At 39.4% G+C, this 16,223-nt stretch overlaps 1 protein-coding gene across 3 annotated transcripts in view; it reads left to right on the forward strand.

Moving 5' to 3' along the window:
- Positions 1–3,199: 3,199 nt before the first annotated feature.
- Positions 3,200–16,223, forward strand: part of ADGRD1 (adhesion G protein-coupled receptor D1) — a 248,188-nt gene continuing 235,164 nt past the window's right edge. For 2 of the 3 annotated variants that reach the window (XM_067539758.1, XM_067539760.1), the window contains exons 1-5: positions 3,200–3,481; positions 3,570–3,606; positions 10,345–10,428; positions 12,643–12,738; positions 15,955–16,077. In XM_067539758.1, coding sequence (XP_067395859.1) covers positions 3,416–3,481; positions 3,570–3,606; positions 10,345–10,428; positions 12,643–12,738; positions 15,955–16,077 — 406 coding nt within the window. In that variant the 5' untranslated portion in view covers positions 3,200–3,415. The remainder of the gene's footprint in view (positions 3,482–3,569; positions 3,607–10,344; positions 10,429–12,642; positions 12,739–15,954; positions 16,078–16,223) is intronic. The other variant, XM_067539759.1, reaches the window with a different exon arrangement.

Consider the following 16,223-nt stretch of genomic DNA (forward strand, 5'->3'; position numbering starts at 1 on the left):
TGCATTGGCTCAGATCCAATGGCCCTTCACTGCGTGATTTCCACCCAGCATTCCCCAGTATACTAGCATAGCCAAAGCTGGCATGGATTCTACCAGTCTGGCATACAGAGAGTGTAGAGCCCCTGCTCAGCTGCTCCAACCACCTTGTCCCTTAAGGGGGTACCACAGGAGTTATATGATGTAGTTGACTCTTCACCAATGGATGAATTTCATGCGTTATTTGCATTTAGGCTAGTGGAGTGAATAATGATGCAATGGATTTAGCTACTTTTTTTGCTCAAATTGTTTGCAAGTGTTCTACAAATTTATTTGATGTTCAAAATTACCATCCAAGTACTTTCGGTGAATTGTGTTTGGCCTGAAAGTTGTTCAAGACCAGCTCATTGTGATTATTTGCCTTTTGAAATTCAGGTTAGATTGGTTACTTTTGATTAGACACACCTGATGCCTGGTATTGCTTAAGTTCCCTGGCTGGATTAGTGTAACTCTTCCAATCAGGTTTCCAGAGTACCACATGTCCAAGTTTAAAATGTGTTTTTTGCAAATATTCTCTATCTGTTTACAACTTGCTGTTTCCACACAAATTCCTGCTTTGATTTCCTGCAGATTTTTTTTTCTGTACCAACATCTACTTTCCCTTAATAGGCCTCTTTGTAAATATTATAAATTCCTCTCTTTTTACATTTTAGCTCTTCTCATGATTTTCAGCTGCAGTGTTTTATAATTTCCAGGAATGGTGTTACTTATCAGCCAACGGTTTTGGGATTCTGGGTCAGATGCAAACCTCAGCATTCCTCCTAGGTAATAAAGAACTTCTGGCTGTTTATAACAGGTGGGGAACAGGGCTGGAAGAAGGATGGCAAGATTCAAGAGGGGAGGAGACCTGGGTCTGACCAGAGTAGAGCCAACTGGGGGATGGACTTTCAGTTCTGCGACACCCCCCCCCCCCAATTTAATTTTTTTGCACATTTTTTGGTCACAAATTAAGATGAAAGGCCAAAAACTTGAATTTTTGACAGAACAAATTCTGCAGGATTCCGTTTTGGAAAGGCTGAAATGTTCCTGCAGTGCAAATGTATTTGGATGTGGCAGTCTACCAGGTGTGCTGCTGGGGAGCCTGGAAGTCCAGGGAATTAGGCGAGTGAGCTGGCAGCAAAGCAGACAGCTGACTGGCTGGCCTAGTTTCCATCAAAGCTTTTAATGAAAATTGACACGTTCCTGAAGAATGTTTTAATTTTGTTGAATCCGCATTTTCAAATGGTAAACTGTTCTGTCAGAAAAATTGCAACCAGTTCCAAACTAGAGGCTAGGAGGGGAAGAGTAGGGTGAAGCCAAGCGCCAGAGCTGGGAGAGTCAAGGAGGGTTCAGGGTATGGAGGGGGTGGGCCCAAGGAAAGGCATCAAAGATTAGATGTGGCTGGTACAAGGACTTTGAAGAAGTAGGGCCAAGTGCCAGAAGGGGAGGAGTATTGGGAGGGGTGTTTTTCTGCTCTACCATTATATGCTGTGGGTTTGTCAGGGAAAGAGGAGGAAAGGGTGAAGGAGAGAGAAGTTCGGGGGGGAGAAAAGTGCAAAATGAAATTGTTCATCTTTTCATTGAAAAAATCACAATTAAAAAAAATGTCTATGGAAATTTGTTTTTGAAACAAGACCATTTTTGTCCAAAAAAGTGTAAAATGAAAAATTCTGACCAGTTCAGTTCTAGTTAGCAATGTAATGTTAAATATAAAATGACTGATAGTGCATATACACTGGGGATTAGAGTAGTGGTTCCCAACCTTTGAACACTAGGTAAAACATCCACCCCCCCCCACCAGCCATAAACACATATAACGATAATAACAACGCTAACTACATTAATAATAATAATAAATGACTCTTACCTGACTAAGAAGCTAAGCCTTCCTTGGCACAGCCACCACCTCACACACTGTGTAGCCCTGCCTCTTTCTGTCCCTCATGGACTGAGGGTAATGGAGGCGGTGGGGGCTGACAAGCTGGCCGGGGCTGCGCCAGGCCCCTCCTGTTACAGGGCTGCTCCCCACTGGTGTGGGGCTGGGAGGGACTGCTCCTCTGGTCCAGTCAGCGCGGAGCTCAGGGCTGCTGTGCCCAGCTGGTACAAGGCTAAGGGGGCTAAATGACCTCCAATATTACTGAAGCCTCATGGACCCCCTGTAATTTTGGCATCCCCCCCAAAGGGGTCACTTACACCAGGTTGGGAACCATTGGGTTACAGTAAAACTAAGAGGCTCCGATAAAGGACTACTCAAGAAACCTATTCAGTACAATATAATGTAGTCTATCAAAACTGAGGTTAAGGTCTTGTGGCTAATATGTAAAACCTGGCGTTAAAAGATTTGGGTTCCGTTTCCACGTCTTCCATAACCTTCCTGTGTGATGTTGAGCAAATCAGTTAGATTTAGTGCCTTAATTTCCCTGATTATACAGAGGGATAATAAAACTCTACAGCTCTCAGGAGTACTGTGAGGCTAAACAACCTTACAAATATTAACGAGTTTAGTTCCTGAGAAACAAAAGCGCTGGAAAAATGCTAAGCGTTATAACAAATGGTTTGTTGATTATCTCAGAAAACTAGTGCCCCAAACCTATTTTATGGTTTTTAAGAATTTGAAATATTAATATGTATACTGGCTTTGCTCTTTCTTTCAATGTGCAAACTTGCAAGAAACAATTTTGACAGTGGTTTCTTTAATCTGTTTTCTGAACTACATTGACTTATTTCCACATGTTTTTAGGAGGCTGGTGTTAGGACCCAGAAAGGAGACAGCAGTAATGTGATATAAATAGAGTACCAGAATGGGACAAAGTTTGAGAAGAAAGCATGACATCATTCAGACTTTCTCTCCACCCAAAGAGATCTTAGATGGAGGTGCAAACGTGAGCCAGACAAGGAAGAAGTTAGCAACTCATTTCAACTCAATTCCTAAGGAAATAGTGAGAATTAGATGCCTTATGTACCATAAAGAGGTATTTTTTTAATTGAAGAACTAAAATTGACTTCAGATCTTTGACAAAGTGAAAAAAGTTGAAAGAAAAAGACGATAGAAAGCAAAAGTTGAAAAATAAGATCTCTCTTTTGGCACAAATTGCAGCAGAATTATATGCATTCTTTTTGTGGAACTGTACATTTTTGGAACTAATACATTTCATCTTATAATTTTGCTTCAGTCATAGTAATGCATTTATGAATAACAAAAGGGATCCAATCTAAAGGAGACAAATATTCATGAAGTATCTGGAAGAATATTTTGCTGTCACTGAAGGAATGGACAGCTTGAACCTGTGTGGAAAATGCCCCTTTTAAAAGAAAACGAAGTGGCAAAGGAGAATTTGTGTTTGTGACTGAAATCTCACAGGAATTTGGTCTCCGTTGCACTTTTAACCTCAAAAAGACCATGAACAACTTGTTGTCTCTGCTCTGTCATTATTCCTTGCTGATTCTATTTCAGTCTAAATATCAGGTAATATTCTGAACCTGATTAACATTAAGATTTACTTGGATTTCCTTTTAGCGATATTTTTACTTCACAATATCTTGTTTATATGCAGGTGTATGGAAACAATTCAGGGCTATCCAGACACCCAGGTAAGGAATTTTTTGTTTTATCATTATTATCACTACCATCTTGGGCTTAACTGTTACAATATGTTTAGTAAAACTTTCTGGTATGCACTTCCCATTTTCTTTGTAGTTCCAAAGAAACAGTGATCAGACATGCATAAATAAAAGTAACATACTAAAAATATAATGCACGACAATCAGTCTAGAACACTAAACAACTTCAACCAGTTACAATTGCAGTTCCCAGTACACTGACATTCTGCTTACACAAGTACAAAAAGAAATGCTGCTTGCATTTATGCACAATAGTTTACAAACCATTGTGTTTACAACTTTTTTTTACCTTAAGTTGCTCTTTGAATCGGACGTATACAGTTTATTTTTCCTTTCACCACACTGCGTTAATAAGCAGCACTTCAAATTCACTGACTTACAGCTAGAGATGCCAGTTTATAAACTCTACAATGCATTTGCATGGCTTGTCTCTTTAAAAAAGAAAAAAAGCCTTTTATGATAAAGTATAATTTGCTCAGGACTGAACTTCAGTATGTTTTTCTTCTGAAATCCAGTCATCTGTTTTCAATGCAAAAATCACTGACTTATTTTTTGTGTGTATGTATGTAATTGGAGAGATCTTCCGTTCACACAGATAGTTTAACCTCATGGTGGTGTACAAGTACAATCTTACTCTTTAACCAATCCACATATTGTCTTGTGCTTTTAATTCCTGCCCATATGTACGTACTTTCAAAATAAAACAGTGGTTATAGCAGGAAAAGCACTGTTATGCTATTGCAGTATGTCTGTCCTGCCCCCACCCTGTTATCTCAGTCCTAATTACAGTACACATAACCTATTGCCCTTGCTCATGTGCATTTCTTCTGCTTCAACATCATCTAGCAAACGTTAACACATTGTCTCAATTCCTATAGGTAAGGCTGGGCAATCGTATCTGGTGAAGCAATGTAAGAAACATAGGCTTTTGCTAAACTATATATTGGGCAACGCAGTTATAGAACAGTCACAATTTGTAGTTTGGGGCCTAGCGCCACCCTAACCCCTAAATCATGCTATGGATTTGAACTATGTTGTAATCCGGTCTTCGAGCTTGGTTCTATGTGTAGCATAGACAGCTCCTTAATGGTTATTGCAAAACAAAAGGGAAGTCAAGGGAGCAGGTATAGTAGTGGTTTTCAAACTGTTGTTGTTGTTAAAGCCCTCTTGGGATGGGTTGGTCATAAGCTGTAGTGGCAGCATGGTTTAATGCAGAAGATGCTGGAGTGGGAATCAGAAGGATCTGCATTTTAGTCCTGGCTCAGCCATTGATCTATTGTCTGATGCTAGGTAGGTCACTTACCCTCTCTGTGTTTGTTTCCTCTCTCTACCTTTGTCTGTTTAGACTGTAGGCTTTTGCGGTAGGGACTCTCCCTATGTGTTTGTAGAATATCTATCTTGCATAATGGGGCCCTGATCTCAGTTGGGGCCTCTAGGTGCTAGTGTAATATAGCAAAAAATAATGAAGTGCCATGTTCTGATGCAGTTAATTGTTATCACTTCATTTTCTCTCTGGCTTTTTTGCTTTTCTCTGACTCCTCTCTGGTCACTCTGATTCTCTTTTCCTATTCCTCACTCATCTGAAAATTAGATGCTACTGGGAGTGGGAGACACCTGCACAAAGGAGCATCACAAGCCAGTGTGCACACATTCTATACTTTGCGTGGTTTGCTGTCACAAAGAGGTGGAGCTGCTAGGTTTCATGGGATGCAGATGCAGGTAGAAAAATTGGATCAGCATCATCTACCCATGTGGATTCTCTTGGTGCCCTGGAAAGCTGCAGCCTTCATTTCTTCTGGGTGTGCTGGTGTATGCTCTTGGAAGACAGAACTAGGGCACAACCCAAAGCTTCAGGGACCCAGAGGAAAATAAGCCCCCTCCTAATCCTATACACCATTCCCTCTGCATTCTTTGCACACCTAAACTCCCACTGAGCTCAGCAGGACCTTTGGTTGTCAGGAAATTAGATCAAATTACAAGTGTATGTGTTTTGTAATTTGTCTTCCTACTTAAACACTTTCTTTCTCTCTCCCAGCTAGGGCTGGCCGTAGATTTTGCAAGTATGCAAAGTAACGTGTGGCACCATCTAGCCTCATCCACATTTGTATCGCTGAGTACCAGTGACACACTCTCTCAAGCTGCACTTTCTTTGAGAGAGGTTCTCTGACCGCTGCAAATGTTTCTACACCAGGAGGGCAGCTGGGGCTCCTGTCCCTTGTATGGATCAATGGTATCAGACAACATTATGGAGGGTTAAACAGGGGTAGTGTACTCTGGCTGACAGGTGAGGTGTGAAGCAGGGCTGCAGCAAATGCAGCTGCCTTAGTTCCATAGTTCTAAATTTGCCACTTCTCCTTGTCACACAACCCTGAAATTGTGTCAAGGAGGGAGAGAGGAGGGCAAAATCTAAAGCAAGACATTCATTATGCTGGCTACAGTTTCACTGAAGGGCGGGAGGGTGGACAAGTCCCTTCAGGTCTACAATGAAGAAAATCTATTTGTGTCCATATGATACAGAAGCTCTGTTACACTGTTAAGGTGAATGGAATATTGGGGACGGGCTGCAAGTGCCAGGGAAAATTTGCTTGTGGTTTGTTATAACTTACACACCCAATTTTTATAAGGTCCCTGGACCATTTGGCTAGCATATGTACTGTATGATCATTTTGGTGAGTTCTGCATTCCTGGTACTTTTCTCACTCTGATTTCAATATGCCTTTCTGTTCCCCACCCCCTCTCCTTCCCTAGGTCCCTGGAAGATTGCCAGGGAATCTAAACAAATTCTAGGAGAGAGAGAGAGAGTTATTGACACCATGTAATTTATATGAGAGGGCTACACTAAATCATTCTGATATCCTTATCTGGGGTCGGTAGTAGTACCTTACTTCATGGATAATCCCACTAAAGCTACTCCTTACCTTTGTGAGTTTCTCTTTACATGAGCCGTTCTATTGGTTTACATGGGACTACTCATGTTAATAAGAATTTGCAGGACCAAGTCTTCAATTGGGCATCATAAGTGCAGGCCAACTATAATAGCAAACATGGATCACTATAATACACACACATGCATACATGAAAGGTAGGGAAAGTAGGTTTTCTTGTAGTTGGCTTGTTTTTGTTTTGTTTTTCCTCTTTTACTCCTTTCTGGTGCTTTTTGGGGGGGAAGAAATAGGGCAAGAAGCTAGCATGGAAAGGTGTAGCAGACATACCATGTTTTGTGCCAGGAGCTGAAGGATGATAGTGAGATCATTTGGCAAGCAAGACTAACGAGGGGGTTCTAAGCATGGAAGAAGATACAGTGGCATGCTGGGGACAAAGAGCAGTTGGGCAGAGGGATTGAGCAGATTCTAGGCACCTACCCATTGAAGGTGACTGGAGGACAATAATTTGTCTTGCACTTGGTTTCAAAATTTGTTTTTGTTCTGCACTGGAAGGAAAAAAAATTGTATGCTTGCTCTATAGTTTGGTAGTTAGGACACTAGTTTAGGATGTGAGATACCTAGTCTCAAATCCTGCCTTCTCTGCTTCAGGATAGTTTTTCATCCCAGATCATTCTGATACCAGCAGAGTATGGACTCAAATCTAGATGACTCATGTCCCAGGCAATGTGCTAACCAGCCAGCTATAGTCTCTTGCCCTCCCCAAAACCTTCCCAACAGCAGTTTCTTGGAAAGTGATAAGTCTCCAAAATGTTTCAGCTTCAATTAAATGGCATATGTTGCTGAAATTTCATTTTGACAAAAATGTTCTAACAAGCTCTACTATCCCTGTAGTATCTGTTTTGTGGTTTAATAGAAGACTTGACTCTCGTGTATCTCTTAACTAGCACCAAACTCAATTAAAACACAACTGAAAACATTTAACCTCTGGAAATGCTTGGTTTGTAGATGTCTTCCCGCACCCCATGCCATCAGAAAAGAAGCAACAGATTAATTTATGCCAATAGAATGATTTGCCACCATGATCAGCAAAAAACACACTTGTTTGTAATAGCAAGAGGGTTTTACTGTATAACTTGTCTCATTCTTCTAAACCTTTCATTGCTCCAGTTGATTACACATTCTTTTCCAGCACAGCTGGTTAAATTAGTTATTCTAGGAATAAAAAATGTTTCTTACAAGTAATAAGATAACATAAAATACAATCTGTGTTTGCCTTAATTATTAATGCTACACCTTAAAATAGCGTTACCTTAACACACGACTTAATTGCTCTGGGCAGCCTGCTTCTGCTCCAGCTTGAGAATTCACATCTCCCTAAAGTATTCTTTAGCTGACATCAATTAGATTCTGTAGATAAATCTGCCACTGGGAAATGGGAACCATCAGATGTTCTGCTTTTGTCAACTTGTCCACCTGGAGCTCAGTGTAACCATCTGCAACAGAAGATGTTTAGGGAAACAAAATGTTCCTATTTGCCATAAGATTTATTTTTTACTTCTTGGGGGGAAAAAAGGGTTCTGAAGAAATAGCTGCTGCAGCATACAGCACAGTTAACTCTTTTCCAGTGCCACTAAATATCTTGAAACCCACTCCAGGAAACTCCTTCCAGCGAAGAGTGTGGTCCTTATGCCTCTAGACCCTCCCAAATCCCCATGGCATGCCTCTTGCCTGTATTTCTGCTGCTGGGCCACACTCCCTGGCTTGCTCCAAACCCTGGGCAACATGGCCCCTGCAGAATCCATGCTTCCAGCAGGTTATTTACTGTGGTTGCTCAACACCCATCAGGAGAGGAAGGTCTTCCCAGGACAGAGATGAAAACAGAACAGATCAGGATAGCCTGAAGATGTGTTAACCTGTGCTGCCTTTCCCTGTATGTTTTGGGGAGAGGGGAAGTGTCTTGACGAGCTCAGCTGCCTCTTCCACATGCCCCTTGAATTCTGCAGAGTTGGAACACGGGTAGGAGGCCTTTCAGAGGTGTAGAGAAAGAAGGAAGCAAGCCATAGAAAGGAAACTGTTATTCTGCACATTGCCTTATATAACATTTGGGTGCTCTCTGCACATTGTCCTTAAAACGGTCTAAATACTGTGGCTTAAAAGTTAGTGTGGATCTTTATGGTAAAGTGTGGGGGTGAATGAAATATAGAAATGTACTTGTTAAATTAAAATATTAGCACTAAATCCTCAGCTGGTGTAAGTCAGAATGTGATTTCTGTAAAGCCATGCTGATTTCCACCAGCTGAGCATCAGGGCTTCTATCTTTATGCAACACAGAATCAGAAATCTAGAACTGGATAGGTCATGAAGAAGTCATCTAATCCAGCACTCTTTGCTGAGACAGGACCCAGTCAATCTAGACCATCCTAGGCAGGGTCTGTCTAATCTGTTCTTTAAAACCTTCAGTGACGGGGATTCTATAACCTCCCTTGCAAGCCTGTTCCAGAGCTTAACTATCGTTCTAGTTAGAAAGATTTTTCCTAATGTTGAGTCTAACTTAAATCTCCCTTGAAGCTGATATAGCCCATTACTTTAGTGGACATGGAGAACAATTGACAACTGTCCTCTTTATAACAGCCCTTCATATAGTTGTAGCCTTAACAGGTCCCCCCGCCCCCATCCGTCTTCTTTTCGCAAGACTAAACATGGCCAGTTTTGTTTTTATTTTTTTTAACCTTCCTTTTTTCATAGGTCAGGTTTTCTAAGCCTTTTTTAAAATTTTTGTTGCTGTCCTCCGGACTCTCTCCAATTTGTCCACATCTTTCCTAAAGTGTGGTGCCCAGAACTGGACACAATATTCCAGCTGAGGCCTCACCAGTGCTGAGTAGAGCATGACAATCACCTCCTGTGTCTGATATACAACATCCTGTTAATACACCCAAGAATATTAACCTTTTTTTGCAACTGCATCACATTGTTGGCTCATATTCAGTTTGTGATTCACTATACTCTCAGATCCTTTTCAGTAACTGATTACTTCCTAGTCAGTTATTCCCTGTTTCGTAGTTGGGCATTTGATTTTTCTTTCCTAAGTGTAGTACTTTGCACTTGTCTTTATTGAATTTAATCTTGTTGATTTCAGATCAATTCTCCAATTTATCAAGGTTATTTTATATTCCAGTCCTGTCCTTCAAATGCTAGCAAATCGGCCCAGCTTGGTGTCATCCATAAATTTCATAAACATATTCTCTACTCCATTATCCAAATCATTAATGAAAATATTTAATAGTACTAGACCCAGCACAGATCCCTGTGGGACCCCATTAGATACATCCCACCAGTTTGATAGTGAACTATTGATATGGTCTTTCAATCACTCTTGTACCCACCTTATCGTAATTTCATCTAGACCACAGTTCCCTAGTCTTCTTTTGAGAATGTCATGCCGGACTGTGTTAAAAGCCTTACTAAAATCAAGATATACATTGTCTACAGCTTTCTCCTTCTCCACTATATCATAGCATATTTCTAATGCAGTTGAAGTAGAATAAGTACACAGCTTTTTAAAACAGAGGTTCCCTGCAATGCACTATCAGAAATCTTTTCATATAATGCATGGCTTTAATGCCCACTGCTATTTATTTATTTTGATTTATTTCAAATGTTCCCTTTTTGTGTGCAGTGTTTGGTTTACATAAAATGTTTTATTTTGACTAATCCTTTGATCTCCTCTTTTTTGATTTCTACATTGAAATATCTGTGGAGACTTGTTACAGATGACCTTGGATGCTGTGTTTATGACCTTTTATAATCTGTATTTCCTTTAAAGGGTTTGAAGTTTTAAAGTCAGCATCCCACTACTGGCCCCTGGACGATGTGGATGGAATCCATGAGTTTCGGGATACAAATGGAGGTAGAAGCAGGACTTGTGACAATGACAGTAACATAAATATTTGTCATAGTAAATAGCAAGGGAGCTGGAGATATGAAAGCTAAATAGTTTAGAGCTAAAGCCATGGCAGTTGAGATCTATATATTCAGCAAATATTTTGACAGTCCAAATGATTTTGCATTTCAAAGCTGTGAGGTTTTTTTAAAGTATTCTCAGACATCTTATGAGCAGTCTACACAGTCTTAGGGTTATGAAGAGAAATTGTTTTGTGATCCAAAGTGTCATTAAAATCATATTATCGTCAGTTGCTTTGGTACATACATACCCATGCACAAATACAGAGTGAGTGAGATTTTAAATAGTCCCTAAGGAGTTAGGTGTCTAACTCTCCTTGATTTACAATGGGAATTGAATGTCTAACTCCTGTAGGCTCTGGGCTAGATTCGCAAAGGAACTTGGGTGAAAGCTAACCTGAAATGCAGCTCTTAAATAATAATAATAATAATTAATAAGAGGTGAGAAATACACAGTTAGGGCTAGGAAGTGCTCTTTTTCAAAAGGAACAATAGCTGCTGAAATTCAGAAGCCATTTCAAGCATATATTCAAATAGTTCAATTTATCGGGCCTGATCCTACAAACACTCACTCAGTTGAATAGCACTTGTTCAAATGAGCACTTTTATTGCAGTTAGTGGGATGACTTAGATGAATAAGGATTACTCATGTGAGTGAAGATTTCTGGGATCAGACCACAGTATGTTTTCTGGGAGGATGCCAACATCTGAAAATGTTTGTTCTTTTTTTGTGTTTTTTTTTTAACCATGTTGAATTCTTTCCTTAATGTTGTTGTAGATAATCCATTTTCTTAGCTTGCAATTGTTTACATTCTACTCTTCAGTACATGTGTATAATTCCCATTGGCTTCAATGGGAGTTGCGTGCCTGCATCTGAAGACATAGGAAGGATTTTCTTTATTGTTGTATTCTACTGCAGGTGACAATTTTCCTGCTTTTTGATACCACTCTCTGATTATGCAATTCTTTTATTCACTGCTAGAGTCTCTCATTATTTTTCCCCCTTGTAATATCATGCAGTTGTTTTCATCCCATGTTTCTTCTCATAAAATCTTGGAGCATCATAATCTTGTCCATCATGTTAATCCATTTTATTTGTTGAAGTCATTGTGTGGCTGGAATCCAGTTTCATACCTCTCAACGGCTCACTGTTGTGGGAGTCAGTAACACCAAATTAGGTTATTTTTGTGCACTTTCCATGCTGACTGGCTGTTATCTCAGGTCTATAGTGGCAATATCCTAGAACTGACTGAAGAAATTAAAGGGACATCATTGACTTAGAATATAGTGAATTGCAAAAAATCTCAGAGGGGTTATGGGTATTTTCAGGTGCTGTATCTGACCCTTTGTCCCCCAGCTAATTTTTTCCTATAGTTTTACATTCATATTTTTCTATTTTTAAATACATTTTCCCCTCTTCTGTTGCTATATGAAATATTCCACTGATTTTGGGCCTGATCCAAAGTCAACGAATGTCTTTCCATTGACTTCAATGGGCTTTAGATCAAGTCTTAACTGTCCATTCAGGACAAACAGTGAAAATGACTGCATATGAAATGCTGTGAAATGTACAAAATAAGCAAATTAAAACAATAGAAATATTTTTTTTCCTAAACACTTATAGTTCAGAGTTCTTGAAATGATAGTAGGTACAATATCTGCAGATCAAAGTATGATTATTTTTTTTTAAGTTGATGGTGTCCTTTTGAAGTTATTGATAATGCCATCTGCATGTCAGTTTCCCTTAGGCCTGGTCTACACACATTTTGTACCAAAGTAACATTTTTGGTTGCTGGAGGGGGAGGGTGTGATTATTTTTTAAAAACTGATATAGTTATACCAATACATCTTTTAGTGTGGATGCAGTTATATCTTATTCCCCTTGTCCTGAGGGAATAGCTACACTGGCATAAAGCATATAAGTATGTCCACACTAGGATAAGTTGTACCACTTTAACTATACTATTACTAAAGTGGTACAACCTTTATGTATAGACAAGCACTATACCAAAAAAGTTGGAGGGAAGCTAGAATGTTTTAGTTTAAAGGGCCACCGAATAACATTTGATCTGAGCTGTGTTGAGAGATATGGACTGGATCATTCATATTGATTTTGTGTTTATTCATTGTTTTGCTTATTTTCTTTTGTTGTTCCACCCAGCTCTAAGAATCCACAACTTCACTGTGCTTCCTTCCCATAACTCTACCTTTGTATATACCAATGACTCTGCCTACTCTAACTTCTCTGCAACCGTAGGTGAGGATTTAAGTATTTTTGTTCTGCATTTGTCAAACTTGGACTGGTCTGATAATGTTGGATTCAAAGTTAATACTAACGTTTGGTTCATTCTTAAATGATCCTCTGGAATTTATGAGCCAAATTCTGTTCTCAGTTATGTTGGCATAAATCTGGAAAAACTCCTATAATGTTCTTTAGTAACTTTGGATTTATATCGGTGTAAGTGAGCAGAATTTGGCTCGGCTGTGTACTGATCATGCAGTTCTTACTGATCTGAGTAATTCCACTGGCTTCAGTGGAACTACTCATGAAGGTGAGCAAGGTTTGTCCTCAAAAGCCCAAGAAACCCCAAAACATTTGAGATGAATTGTAAACACGGGCATTAAAAAAAATCAATTGGGATGAAATTTCAGTTCAAATTGTATTATCTGTTTTTAGGTGTTGATTTATAAAGTTAAAAGAAAAAAGTTGTTTTTCTTCAATTTGTAGTTACTTTAAAGTAACACATTAAAAAAAGAGAAACCTCAAACAATTCTGCAGGATGCAAGTGAAAATGGGAGCTACCCATTATGACATTTCTGATTTAAAATAATAGAAAAAGCAGGCACAAAACATGCAGGTGCGTGTGGTTTTTTTCTTTTCTTTCTTTATTTTTTTTAAATGAAAACTGTTTTATGTCTACACCAGCCAATAGATCAAAGGGAAAATAAGCTGAATGGAAAATGATGACTATTCAGGGAGGCACTTTCAATAACAACTTACTGGGTCAGAATCTTCGCTCACTTGCACCAGTAGAAACCTGGAGACACTTCACTGAAGTCAATATGGGTGCTCTAAATGTATACCAATGTAACTGCAGTTGGAATCTGACCAGCTGCCTACCTTATAATTAGGAATCAGTTTACAGCTGGTTGTTAGAAAAATATAAGTGAGTAGTGAGATGATGAAGGCAGTATAGGTTTAAATAGATGCAAGTTGGGCAGATTGAATGTAAGAGGGTTGGTATTAAAAGCAAAAGGATTCCCATACTGTATTTTTCTACTCTCTAACCGCAAGAGTAGACTAGCAACTCTGAATTCTATTAATAATGAACTTCAAATAACCCTGATTCCTTTCAGTCTTCACTTACCTGCTTTATGGATTTCACACAATAAGATATATTTGATGTTAACATTAAACAGGGTGACACTGATGCCAAAGGAAATACCATGAAAACAGGAAAGTGTAACTCTCTGGGATTTATCCTGGCTAAATTAATTCAGAGATTAATTAATTCAGAGGCTGCTCGTAGAGAATTCAGAAAAGTTTGCTTCACTTCATAATGCTAATGCCTTAGAATGGTTTAAAGGAGTTAAGTGCTGTCTGGAGGTTAGAGGGAGATCTACATTTTTTTTTCTTGTTTTTTGGGTGTCCCTAAGGAAGAGAAAATACCTGGAGACTGTATGTTTTATGGACAGTAGATTTTGGGTCAATCAAGAAATGTTTTGGGCCAGATTCACCTAGGTTGTCATTTATACCTCCCTACACCAGTGTATCCTCTTTGCCCCAGAGTGGGGTTACCTGACAGAAGGACAGGCTACTTGACTGCTGGCTGCCCTCCCTCATGGTTTCAACTGAATATGGACCGCTTTAAGATTAGGCTCACGAGATCCAACACCCTCCAGTACACAGGGGGAATGCATACGTTGCACCATCTTTAGGGTGTTAAAGCCCATTACCTATAGAGTACCTGGCCCTCTCTCTGGATAAGTATGGAGGAAGATAGGGTCATAGCCCTGCCTCTGCATCTTTGGGGTGATTTGGGGGTGTCAGAAGGTCAAGTCTGTGCAGTCCCCTGGCACATGGATTGTTACTGAGTTGGATCCATGCACATAGGGCACATATAAAAAAGGCTCCTTATGCCCTTGTCCTTCACCATGCATCTATGCTAGGGCCATACACAATCTTTCCTTATCTCTGTTATTAAATCATGGTGATTACAGATACCAACTATTGCCCTAGCTAAGCTTTTTGTATCTCCCAGCAGGAACAACACAATATTACTCTTGCCACTGCCTGTCCATTGGACAACCCTTGTCCGGAAAGTGCCTTATCCAGAAGCAGTATTTTGGAGGGGACATAAAGATCCTAATTCTCGCTGTCATTATAGATCCCGTAGCACTGTTTGCAGAAGTGGCATTATTAAATGTAGCGTCCAGGACAAAGTCCAGATCAGGCAATTACCTTCTGCCTGCCTAATCTGTAAATAAAGGAAAGTTGTGTGGTATTTTGTGTCCTGCAGAATAAAGTGTTACTAAGGACTCGTCTTCACTGTTTTTTTAAAAAAACTGCGTTTTTTATCTCAGGGTAACTAATGTGCATGAGTATCCTGACGTCAAAACACAGTGAAGACAAAACTCTTCAGTTTTATTGCAAGGTAAATTTGCTGAGGTCCACTTTACATCCACACCTGGCTGGGGTTGACTGCTGCAAGTTTAACTCACAGTAAACTAAAATGCTTTGACTTCACTGTAATTTTTACCTTCGGATAGCTCACCTGTATTAGTTAACCTAATGTAAAAAACCACCGCTTAATTTTTTTAAGCGGTGAAGAAGACAGTCCCTAAAAAATAACAAGGTGTTACGCATATTAAATGGAGACACAGCCTTTTTGTATACTAATAAAAATCAGTCATGCCCCCGAGTGTCTCAGAAGCACATACATGCATTCCTGCCTTCTGATCAGAGCAGGTGTAATATCTTCTTTTGAAATGATGTTTTTAATTAAAAAATGGTCAAAAAGCCATTTTCTAAAACATAGAATTGTTGGTGGGGGAGAGGAGTGGAGGGAACTAAGTTTTTTGGCAAAATTTTTCCCGAGGGTTGGGGAAGAATTTCCTGACTATCTCTGCTTCTGAACAATAAGCCAGTAATGCTGATAGAGTGCTGCATATATTCAGAACTCTGGAATATATAAACTTCACTTAGACTATTTTCAAGTAGTAATTTCTGGCCTTGCTGGTTCAGCTATACAAGTGATTTAGTTGAGCAGGGGATTGGAGAGGGCAGATAGACATGATTTTCATAGACTATAAATGAGAAGACTGTAAGCTGTGTCTTTCATTTATTTTATCCTGAAAAGGGGGGATGGAAAGATAAACATATTAAAAATGCTTGAGTCATTTGAGTCATGTCCCAAGAAGCTTTCAGCAGATGAGAATGTTAAAGGACTATATTTTAATTTTCCTTTCTTAGATATAGTAGAAGGAATGGTCAACAAAGGAATTTACGTCACTGGAAAAAAAGGAGTTACCTTTCTCTTCTATGGAAGCTATCAAAACTCTTGCATTAATAACCCAGAAATTTGTGGACCTGAAGGTGAGTGCTATGCCATCATTACTGGATTTTTTTTTATTATGCTATAATCCTAACAGATGTCAGTAGCTAAGTAGAGTTGGGCCATATCTGTACTTTGAAGACAGATCATCGGGAAACCTCAAGATATTTGAGGATGTTCCAGGATA

Source organism: Emydura macquarii, unplaced genomic scaffold, assembly GCF_026122565.2.
Source record: "Emydura macquarii macquarii isolate MOO-44397 ecotype Brisbane River unplaced genomic scaffold, CSIRO-AGI_Emac_v2 contig_554, whole genome shotgun sequence".
Classification (NCBI taxonomy): Eukaryota; Metazoa; Chordata; order Testudines; family Chelidae; genus Emydura; species Emydura macquarii.